General features: G+C 37.2%; 1 protein-coding gene across 2 annotated transcripts in view; it reads left to right on the top strand.

Annotated features, from left to right (window-relative positions):
- Positions 1-10,393, top strand: part of RBM33 (RNA binding motif protein 33) — a 199,708-nt gene extending 189,315 nt beyond the window's left edge. For both annotated transcript variants that reach the window (XM_089693178.1, XM_089693251.1), the window contains exon 19: positions 359-10,393. In XM_089693178.1, coding sequence (XP_089549304.1) covers positions 359-407 — 49 coding nt within the window. In that variant the 3' untranslated portion in view covers positions 408-10,393. The remainder of the gene's footprint in view (positions 1-358) is intronic.
- Positions 10,394-12,377: the final 1,984 nt, after the last annotated feature.

Consider the following 12,377-nt stretch of genomic DNA (forward strand, 5'->3'; position numbering starts at 1 on the left):
TATGTTCTTATTCTTTTGTAAGCCCAAATCTTGACTGGTTCTTAAGAAAATAATATATATAATCTTACCAGATATGCAGAATATTTCTATCCAATATAGAAGAAAAACACAAAATGATGGTCACAAAGGTCACATTGTAACAAAGATTTTTTTTTTTTTTAGTCTGTATTATTCACCCTTGCATCAGAAAGCCTTTTTTAATCAAGGTGCTAATGAATAAACATAACAGCCAGCCAGATTTTAGCAAGTTAATGAGTTGCAGCTTATGAAAATACTGTAACCTGCTTTGTAATTGAACTGATTTACAGAATAATAAAATAACTTTATATTCTAACAATGTGTTCTTACAATATTTTAGGCACATGATAGACTTATCACACATCAACGTATCACTGATTGCAGAATGATTTCAACCACATTCACAGAACATTACCGAACACTTGCTGGGAAAGACGCTTAGTGGACTCCGCAGTGTCTCACTGTGTACTTTGGATACCTTTATTCAGGACATCGTCTGAACAGGACAGACCTGTTTCTTTCTATACTATATTATTTCAGAACTGTGATCCATGCATGTAGGTCTGTGTGTGAAAAGGCACATTTCAAACATGGATGAAAAAAAAGACACTGGGTTTGAGGGGAGGGGGGTGGGTAAGGGGGGTAGAGGGTCACAGTCTTGATTTGTAGAATAGAGATACATGATAATGGTTGCTCTTATCTTCATTGCATGGTATCTGCATTTTTGTTCATTTCACTCCATCTGGTATGTCACAGTTTGATACATGCTTTGGCCCCCGGGGTATTTAGAAATTTGTAAACATAACCGTTAAACTGTGTCTCTGCAATATTCTGGCTAAATATTCAGCTATTTCTGACTTGTCTTCAAAGTGACATAAAGACTTAAACTTCCCAGTGTAATGGAGCCATATCAGCATAAATCTACAGCTCCAGTTGTAGGAAACCTGGCATTCCAGCCCCTTCTTTTAGATATGATGCCCTGTAATTATGATTATGTATCAGCCTGCTGAACAAATATGAACATCAGTGAAGTGACAGTTCTCAACAGGGAGTTGCAGGATTTGGTGGGACCTTCCCATGTTATTTCCTGAAGCACCTATCAATCTATTTTTTGCAGGTAAAACACTCTTATAAAAACACTAACAAACATCCAAGTGTGTTTCCAAATATTGCTTTTGGATTAAATTGTTTGTTTTGCATTAATAATGATTACTTATAGAGGACAGGTTTTTTTTTTTACATAATGAGAATTGTGCAATAACCCATAGCAACCAGAAATCCGCTTTCAGTTGCTGAATGTAGTGTAACAGTTTGTGATTGGTTGCTCTGGGTTACTACACATGACACTTAACATTTAATTAAGTGGCATTGGATAGCATATAAGATAGAAATAAGTTTCTCCTGGGCGTACTATTTTTAATGTTACGGCATTCCTAAAGGTCAAGTGCACAGAATCACATTTCTAGATTTGAGGTTAATGGATTAAAATAAATACACCTTCCTCTGATCTCCAGGCTTCTGACATGAAGATCTGCTCCTGCCAGCAGTGCACCCCTGCCCTCTGTATTGCACAGGACCAATATATGGTAACGTTCCCATAGACTTCTGTAGTAGGGGATGAGCTCAGGCGTGTTTGGATCCTAATCCGATCGCAACTGAGAAATCCCACCAGGAGGCTGTCACTATACTGAGCCAAACCAAAGCCGCTGAGGTATTCCCCTCCCCGTAGTCACACGTATACAAGGGGCGTGTATATGTGACACTGTGGGGCAAGGAAAGTTTCAGCCACTTATGCTTGGTTTACTACAGTGACCGTTTCCTGTCATAATAACTTAGGTGGGTTTGGACTAGGATCTGAAAACATCTGAGCTCATTCCTATTTTGTAGGCCAGCAACCAATTTTGTGCTTGAACACTGCAGTAGGCAGGGGGAGCAAAGCTGGTGCCAGGAGCAAATGCTTTGAAGATGCAGATCTTGGGGTTGAGAGCTGGAGGTAAATGCAGTTTACTCAGTAATACCATTGAACACACTATCTGGAGTTCAGTTTTTCATATGCTTGTCTTTTAAAGAAGGCAAAGTGTAATTGCCCTGCAATCTGCTGCTTATTTACTGTAAGGTGAAGCTTTTCAGCGACTTACATTATGCAGCTTCTTTCACACCTCAGAAGGGCAGGTGCTGTCTGGGTCTTTCAGGGAATTCAGTTAGAAAGGTTGCTAGGGAATATTACATAATGGTTGTTATAGGTACTTCATTCTGTAAGTATTTATGGTAGAACTTTCTCTACCAAGCCTTCTAGTTTTGACTAGTTTTAGGTAATAAATTAGACTTCACACAGCCCACAGCTGTTTTTTCCTCTGGAAGTTAATGGGGCAAGGATGGTAACTTGCTAAACAAAAATCTGTAGCTTAAGCTGGCCATACATGGTTCAGTTTTTTTTTTTTGTTCAGCCAGTAGGTTGAACAAAAAAAACTGAACCGATTCCCCCATCCACACCTTTGATGAGAATGCGGGAATCCTCCCGCTTTGTCATTGTATTCTGACAGCAGGACGACTCCGCCGTCAGATTAAACTGATTAGAGCTGCAGCCGTTTGGCTGCAGGAGCTGATGGAAACAAAATTTTCCAATGAGCCTATTCATGAAATGTCAGTTGATAGATCAACTTCTTATCAACGGGAATGGCCATAGATGGATTGAAATTTGGGCGGTCCCTGCTGATCCAGATGAATTTTAATACATCCATGGCCAGCTTTACAGTTTGAGTAAGCAGATATAATCAAACATTATTTAGGTTACATATTTGAGAATCTGTTGCAGACTTCTTTTCAAAGGAGGCAATTATGGACCAGTCATCTTTATCTTTCCTTAGACACTGACCTTGATAGATATTTAGGTTAGGAGTCCTGGCTGCTTGCCTGTTCTGGATAAAAAGACCCTCAAACTAGTGAAGCAGGGATCAAAGTTAAAGCCCCAGAACTTGCACCTTGGCAGTGGTATATTATTCTTGTAATGGGCTCCCTTTAACAGAAAGGGAAAACCCCTTAATAGCTTAGCCCACATTTAATTAAGAGATACTAGATTCAAATATAGGTATAAGTCCCACTTCTTGGCTGTCTTGTATACTGGTTACATGGCTAATTTGTCTTCTGGCTCTCAGCTGCTCTGATGTGGATTGGTGTTAATTTGAGGTGTTTAAGTTTGCCTTTGCTGTTTGATTTGCATTCAGAATAAGTTTTGTATCTGTTCGCATTTGAAATGTGTATTTTATACTGACATTAGGAAGATTGTGCAGGGGGGGCATGTTTTAATCAATCTGTTACAAAAAATATTTAGGTTTGTTTAGACAAAATGTCTAGTTTCAGACTTCCTTCTCTGCTCTTTGTGTGTATTGGCAAGGCTAACATTAAAAGCAATATTAACGCAGTTTTCCTGCTCTAGAGTTCTGGGTTTGTTATAGAATTCTATGCTGTTTACACCATAAGGCTTGTGTTATTGGTGGAATTCAACTGTTGCATGACCAGGTTTTGCTGGTAGTGAACTGTCATGTTGTTGGCAATTTAAATACAGACTTGCATAATTACTCCATCACGTTACCATGACTTCACCAGGTCCTAGTGAATTGGAAAGCTGTGTGTATATCAGTCTTTGTTTTATTTCTGTCTATTCTGTCAGGTTTAATTACAGCAGAGACCCCAAACTGTTTATTTTAGCTTGCCTAAAAGCTAGTTGTAGACCTTGCCAGTATGGGTGGCGTGTATTTCCTGAGTGTGCATGTTCAGGTATAGGAGGAGAATAGCCCAACTTCCCATGTTTTCATAATTCCAGCCTATATGTCCCTGTGCGAGAAATTGGCCAGCCGATGTCCTCTGCTAAAGATGCAGGTTGTGACACTATCTGAAAACTGACTTGAATGAGTGTAAAGGTTGTTGATCAATTGACCTGTAAAACCTAGGTGTATGTTGGTCCGTTTTACTGATCTCTTTTCAAGTAAATGTATATTTTATTCTCTAGTGACTTGTGTGAGAGCCATGCATGAACCTGATGAATAGCTTTCTTTTGAGCTTTCTTTGTGTTTTAAACCTTAGGGAAGTCTTTTAAGGTTTTAAAGGCTAAAAACTGTATTTTCATGCTGACAGTTCTGTTTTGGATATAACTAGTTCTAGTATTTAAACCTGTGTTGTAGGCAGCAGTCTCTTTACCTACACTACCAAAAAAGTCAGCCTTGTGATTAGGATTTTGTTTTTCTTTTATGTCCATTCAGTTATTGTTCTGTCAAGATAGCTGGAGCCAGAGGGAACTTTATTGTGCTGTAGACACACTGGGAAGCTGTCTCTATTTCTTAATAAGTCACACCATTGAATTTGGATGCAGTATTGTGTAATTGTATTCCTTAATTGACAGCTATATGTGAACCCCTTTCCTCATGACCTTCAAAAGCAGAACAATTTTCAAGATCAGCAATTGATATTATAAAATGTCTTATTTTAGTACCCTATCTTAGAACGCCAGTTAGATGAAGGGTAGAATTACTCTTTTTAAGGTACTATTAAAAGGCACCCGACTTTGACAGGTTTCCATCCAGTTAGCCTTTCCATTGCCTTTTCTGCCTGACAAACCTATTTAATTTGGGTTACAGAGAAAGAACACTCTGGACCCAGAGAACTTAATTGAAGAATGCAAATCAGTCAGTGTTTCTGTTCACTTTATCAATCACCTTATTGCACTTTCGTCAATATCCTTAAATTTGGTAGCCAGCTCATAGATTCTAAAACCACTTTACATGATATCGTTAGGTAATTTAGTAACATCTGTAGCTCTTGCGATCAGTTATTTTGTGAAGATGTAGAGCAACCATTATATGTATTACCAGAACTTTAAAACTTTATCATTTTTCAGATGTTGCATTTTTGTACAAAAAAACAAACACAAACTTTAGTAATGCTGATATTGTCCTGTCAGAACATCTCTACTCTTTGGACTATAATATCCCAAGAAAGCTTCAAGTGTGTTTCAGTGTATCTCTTCAATTTTATAAAGAAAATTAGTAAGTCAATCATTTTATCCAGACTAGTGCATTTGTTCTTTCCACTTACCTTTACATCTTTTCGAGTTAAAAAAAAATGTATTTTTTTTTTTGTTTTTTTTTCCTTGTGATTTTTGTTTTGTCTCATCAAGTATATGTCTTTGAGATTGTGTATATATAGTTCCATTTTTTTTTTATTTTTTTTTTTAACATGGATGTTGTAATGTAGATATGGCACCTAGGAAAAATGTAAAAAAAAAATAATACTAGTTTCTACTTTGTCAGTGGGGCAATTTTTGTTTTGTTATATCAATAGTTTTCTGGTCTTATCTACAGTTGTGAAGCATATGCTCAGAAATAAATGTTGAAGCTTTGCTTGACAGGAAATTTCACGTATGAAAACTGAATCTTTGCATAAAGCATAAAAATGCACCAGTTTTTGAGGTTTTGGCCTCTTATTGATGGTAATTCATAATTTGGGCATTTGTTTTAATTTCTTGGGTTTTTTGTTTGTTTGTTTGTTTTGTTTTGTTTTTTGGCGTCTTTTTTTTTTTTTTTTTTTTTTTTTTTTCTGCTGCTTTATCAATAGACAATTCATTCTGTGTGGTGTAATCTTCATACTGTCAGGACCAAGACAAGTAGATATTTTAATAGTATTTTATGGGTTTTTTTCTTTTGTTTTTTTTTTATGTTTTACAAATTTTTTAACATTTGGCTTTATAGTTGGATTTTTAAACAATCTTAATTTTATGCAGGTGCTTAAAGCTTGGCTACAGCTACAGTTGTAGTCACCTCTAAGCATCTCCTGTATATGCTTTTATAGTTTTATATCAAAGCTGATAATGACGTTAATGCAAAATAATCACTACAAATGGATAGGGTAAAGCCAAAATCCAGATGAACTTAGAAAAACTTTTTTAGTTTGTGTTGCACTAAATTTACTTAAGCTTGTCAAGTTCTGTTAACAGCAGAGTTAACCAGATTTTTGGTAGCACTTCTACCTCCCTGCTATACCATGTGCTGGCTATACTTGACATTCAATTTCCAGCTTGCACTTGTGTAGTGGATATGGCACTTTATAATACACTTTGCAGTCAGAGATTCCTTAGTAAGTATTAAATCATTTACCAAATACAAGCTCTAGAAATGGCTGTTTTTTTCTAAATGTGGAATTGGTAAAGCAGTCCTGTAGTCTGTGTATAGAAAACGTTGAATAATTTGATTTTTCTTTTTTTTTTTGCCAGAAGTCATTAAATTGTAAACACATGCCTTGTTTTCTGTCCACAATTTACAGGCACCCCAATGACTTTAGTTTGCCTGTGGTAGACCAATGGAAAATGGGGGCTATGCAGTCACAAAGAGCCGTTTTCAAGCTGTTTCTTTGCTTGCTGTTTTTACAGTTGGGAGATGTACACCTTTGTAAATCTTTTAGTAAATCTTTTATACTTCTGTAAATTACCATAGCAAACTGAGAGGGCAGTTCATACAAAGATCCTTTTTTTTTTTTTTTTTCTATGACCCTTGTGTGATCATCATGGATATTTGTTGGCAACATCTTGATCCATCTATTCTCAGTGTTTTTTGTTCAATACATGAAATGTGTTTTGTCACATTACTTGGACATAACACTGTCCATACCATAGTCTAGTGTGTGTGAACTTTCTGGTCCACCAAATTGAAAATTTCACACACATTATAGATTGGGATTGGTTGTATATAAACAATATGACCATCATTTATCCCCCTTCTTAGGAAATTATTAAATGAAAAATTAAACCTACCATTTTCCTCCTTCCACAGAAATGTTTGTTTTTTTTCAATGGATGTCTAGTTAGATGACTGCCAACCCTGACACCTTATAGGACAACTGCAACTTTGTTTTAAAGATCAATTTTGCATTGAGCTGTGCACACTTTTTTTATTAAGAGAAGTTAATGCAATACCTTTTTTCCACATAAACTCATATTTGACATTGATTAACTCTGTTGCTAAAATCATTAAAAACTGTGACCTCTAAAGCTGGGCACACATGGGCCAAAAAATCGTCTGTTCGTCAGTAATCGGCCGACTCCTGGCCCATGTATACAGCACCTTTTTAGACAGAAGCTGGTCTCCGGACTGGCCTGTTGAACAGGCATTCTGGAAAACTAAAATCCAATCAGTGCTGGCAGCCAGTTGCTGCTAGGGCTTACTAGTGTTTTCTGGCGGGGGGGGGGGGGGGGGTCATCCCCCTCTCTGAACACAATAGGTCAGCGGGAGATCGCCACACTAACATTGGATCTGTAAGGGTTTTTTTTTTTCATTTAGCTGTTGGGTTGAATGACTGAAAGAAAATTTCCTGTGTGTACCCAGCATTGCATAATCACCAAGTGACAATCTGGACTCCTTTGGAGGAACGTATACATAGGAAGTGCTTCCCTGTACCTTACATGGCACAGCTTTCAATGCATTTAGGGAAACGGAGCCAGCCAATAAACGGGTGGATGGGAGAGCAGATTGGTTTAAACTTTAACATCAACAAAATCATGCTTGCTTATTGCATATTGTCATCTTCTCCAGGGTCTGTAAAGCCAGAGATGGCTGTGTCTGACCTTCCATGCAGTGCATAGTGAGCTGGAGAATGCAGCTAAATCACCTCACCATATCCAACAATTGTCTAGCGGCCACCATTTTTTTTTTAGATTTTAGCAAACTGGAACTATCCTCTCCTAGTTCCCACACCAGCATCAGTATTGCTGCTGGTCATCCTTTTGGTTTGGGATCTTCGGCCATCTTACTTGGCCATTCTGGAATAACCTAACCCTCACGCGTGGGAGTTCATCCTGAAAAAAACTCTCCAAAGTGAGGTAAATCCTCTCTTAAGCCAGCCATAGATAAATTGGAATTTGGTGGGTTCAATTCATCTATGGGCAGGCTGATTGTCCTGAAGCTGATCCATAGATCAACTTCAATGCAACCAGCCAGTCAGGTTTTTTTTTTTTTTTTCCTAAAGTAGCCGGCAGTGATCATTGTATTTTGATGGATGGAAAACCTCCCTCTGTCAGAATACAAAAGCTCTGCTCAGGGGATTCCTCCATCACCACTGAATGTGTTGATGGTGGAATCAAGCAAATTTCTTTCCTGCAACCAGACCACCAACCAGAAAATTGCATAATTATGGCCTGCTTTAAACCTTTTTTTTTTTTTTTTAGTAAAACAAGTGTATCCATTGGAATATTTCCCTCCTATTGTAGTGCTAGTGATAACTCAAAATTTTATGTTTTTCCTCTTTTTTTAGTCTCAGTGACCATGTTCACCAGGGCAAACTGATAAATCTTGCTCTACCTCAGCCCTTGCCTTAAAGCGGTAGTAAACCACATTAAAAAAAAAAAAAAAGAAGAAAACCCTGCAAGTTAAAGGCATAATGTGCTAGTATGCATTGCATACTAGCATATTGTGAAGGACTTACCTTGAAACGAAGTCCTCCAGCAGAGCGTTGTCAATGCTCCCCGGGGGTTCCATGTTCACCCAGTCTTCCTTCCGGGTTCGCGAGCTCTGGCTGAGCCGCAATGACGTCACTCCCATGCAGGAAGTCCCGGGCCACGGCACAGTGCTCTGAAGGAACGGCACGGGCATGCGCCAAAGATCAAAAAGGGCTAATATTTCCTACGTTCACGTTTGGGAGATATTAATTTTACCTACAGGTAAGCTTTATTATAAGCTTGCCAGTAGGTAAAATATTCAAGAAGAGTTTACTACCACTTTAAGTTGCCCTATTCATCTCCATACCTCACTCAGTATTAATCGCAATTTGTGTGCTGAAATATTTTTTCTTTAGTAAAGAACAACAAAGCACTGCATTAAACCTGACGATTTAATGCATTTCTCTAGTGAACGGCAGTAAATCTGCTCATCTCTTCCATTGGAAGATATGCTTTTTACCGTGTAGAAATTGTGAAACACTTGAAACTTTAGAAACCTCTTTTAAGCTCTGCCAGTATTTTTTCCTAACCAAATTTTCTATACTCATTTTGGACTTTTTTAAAAAATTTTGTTTGTTTTTTTTTTAATATTCTTGTTAAACATTTCAGATCACTGCTGAATTGACCATAAAGTAGAGTGCGGTATAGTTCAGGATTCATTTAATCCTATGGATTTTAAAAATTTATAATATATTTACCTGCCTGATATGTTTGGAGGTTTTGACTCCAGTGCATAGCATGTGTTAAAGATGGTTTCTAAGGTCCAAATTGCTTTGGATTGTATCTTTACTCAGGTATGTGGTTGGGAAGGATCCCTTTTTGTTGGGATTATTCATTTGTTGGGAGAAGGAAGATCATGGGGATTCTAATCACTTTTGAGGTAATGTTTACAGTGTGCATAATGTCCTCAGATGTAACTTAAATGAAGACATCAGGTTGAATTCTAAGTGTTATGGTTTTGAGCACATTCTTTTTTTTTTTGTTTAATATTTTTACAGTGATACTGTAGTTTAGGGAATATTTGTTCCTATATTGTCTTGTTGAAAGCTCAAACTTGAATTTTTCACTTGGTGTTTTTGTATATGTCATTACAGCAGTGTTTGAGTGTTGTGCATTTTTTTTTCAGCAGGCTTGTTTTTATTTTTCACTAACATTTTTTATTGCAGACAGTGTGTGTCTGGTGAAACTTCATGTTCTTAATGGCATCAATCCTGAACCTAACCATTTTCTTCCCTCTAATCATTTCCTCCTTATAGATAACACAAGGAGAAGACCCAAATAATTTAAAAACATTTCTATCCTCTAATCATTTTTTTCTTTATAGATCACATGAGACGAAGACACAGATAATTTAATAACATTTTGTTTGTTTTTAGGTGGATAGAAGACTAGATCTGTTGTTTTACACCATCCTGCTAGTTTATTTTAGTTGAAACACTTTCTCTTATAAGATTGAATATCGGCTGGGTTGGCATCCAGTTGGTTTAAGCAATTTGAAATGTGATGCTTCCTAACCTGAAATGTTTTTGTGAAACAACTACACAATGAAATGTGTGTGTTATTTCTGAAAGTTGACTTTACTGTTACTGAACATAATGTGCTGTACACTGCCAGTGGTTTTCTAAGGGCTTTTGTACAATACTGCAATCTTACTACACATTGACAAGAAATGAATGATGCTCTGCTAGTTAACTTAGCAAACTTACTTTAGTTTGTACAAAGTGTACGTTTTAATGTTTTTATAAAGTGTTTTTTTTTACAGTTTAATACAGAAATATCTGTAAGAAGTATTTATTTGGGTTCAAAATAAAATTGTATTTTTTTATAATCAGTTGTATTTTTATTGCTGCTGTTTTTATATTTTATTTATAAAAATAAAGATATTTTTATTGACTTAACGTGTGATTGTGTTATTTTTAGTGCCAGTTCTTAGAGTGTTACTAAACCTAGGACCTGTATCCACTATATTTGGTCTCCCACAGTACACAGAACATGGAAATGCAATTATTTTAGTAAATATAAGCTGCTAATTACCTTTTCTCATTAGAAGGTAGAGCAGTCTTGTGACTTCTACCTGTGCCCAGCACTAACTAAAGCTTGTAGCAGGGGTTTTCTTTCTGCTGTAGGAGGATGTAAAACCCCTGACCTCTGTCTGACCAGTGCTGATTGGCCTTGTGCTTATCACATGCACTCTCCCGAGAAAAAAAAAACCTCTCTAGCAATGCACACCAAACTGAGCATGTGTAAATGCCTACGGTTCAGTCTGTCAGGAGATAAGAGGTGGTCGCTTGAAAAAAGGGAGGAACAGAGAAGACTGGATCAAACAGCCTTTTTACACAATGCAGAGGACTTACCCCTTAGGTTCCACAGTGAGTATAACAAGCATTCTGTAATGCATATACAGACCGTTTTTACTGTTGTGGGTTTAGTAACACTTTAAGAGGGAAACTCATTTTTGCTACCTTGTGGCTAAGATTAAATAGCAAATGTTACAATTTTTTTAAGCCATATAATTTGATGTTGAAAAGTGTTTACTATTTTCTGAAGTATTCTAAATTTGCTATTAGAGGTGATTCCCATAGCAGAATGAATGTTCACTTTAAGTAAAGCAAAGCTGTATGGCACCAAGAAATGAATGTGTCCCTTTAAGGACATTTATCATAAGAGAAATCTGGGGAACTGATTCATCCAGATTCTCATTGTCTTACTTTCCTGACCTAGAGCAATCATGTAGCCAGGCATGGTGCCAGCAGATGAGCTTGCACATTTATAATTTGTACAAGAGATACCACGTTTGGAAAACCCAGTGTTAACAATCACTTTTGAAGAAAACACACTTGCCTTTAACCTCATTGCATATCTTGGTAAATCAGACCCTTCATGTGTATGAAAAGTGTGCTAGTCACAGCTGTAAGATCATACCTTTTGGAGAGATACAAAGCTCAATGGATAATTAAAACAACTAGTCCTCTTACACAAAAACATTAGATTTGGATGGGCTAAAACTTTAGGTTAAAATACATTTTCATAGACTGCTGCCAGAATTGGATGAGCAGAAAGCATGTCATTTTACTTGAGCTTCACATACATTTCTTATTTTTTTTCCGTTCAACCAGAAGGTTGATTGGAAAATAAATGGCCCAATTCCCCCATTCACATATTCAGAATCATTCCCGCTGTGTTGTGTTATGACAGCGAGGAGCCTTCTCCCTTCTCAGAACACACTGATTAGTGTTTCTGGCGGCACTGATCGTTCAGGGGAAAAAAAAACAGGCTGGTTGTACAGAAGTCAGTAGATGGCCTCTCTACAACCAGCCTGCCCATAACATGGATTGAAATTCATCCAGTCCCTGCTGAAGCTTTAGACAAAAAAATGGCACAATACAGAGCGCAAAAAAAAAAAACCCAAAGGCCCTCCATGTCACAGGACAGCAAAGCCAGCCACTGTGTCACTCTTGGACTCTATAAATATCACATGAACTGACGTTGTCATCATCATCTTTTTGTTTGTACTTGGTTCAAACCCTTAACTTTATCCAAAACTGCTAAAAGTTAAAAAAAAAAAAAAAAAGTTTCTATAGAGTAGACAGATTTTAGATTTGTTGTAGCTGAAGAGGACATGCGACCTAAATGAGTTGCATGCATCTGTATTGTACGTTAAAAATTTGACACCATACCACCCCTCCCCCCCCCCCAGCTGTGTGGCTACTGACACCAGTGTTGGAGGTTTATTGCATCCACTGACACTGATGATGAAGAGTTAATATTTCATCCATTGACGCCAGTGATGGGAGGTTGTTATTGCACTCACTGATACCAATGATGGGGGTTAATATTGTACCTATTGACACCAATGTTGAGGGGAATATGTACTATA

This window comes from Staurois parvus, unplaced genomic scaffold (genome assembly GCF_062004578.1).
Source record: "Staurois parvus isolate SC_StPar_1 unplaced genomic scaffold, SC_StPar_1.0 ptg000005l, whole genome shotgun sequence".
In the NCBI taxonomy this organism is placed as follows: domain Eukaryota; kingdom Metazoa; phylum Chordata; class Amphibia; order Anura; family Ranidae; genus Staurois; species Staurois parvus.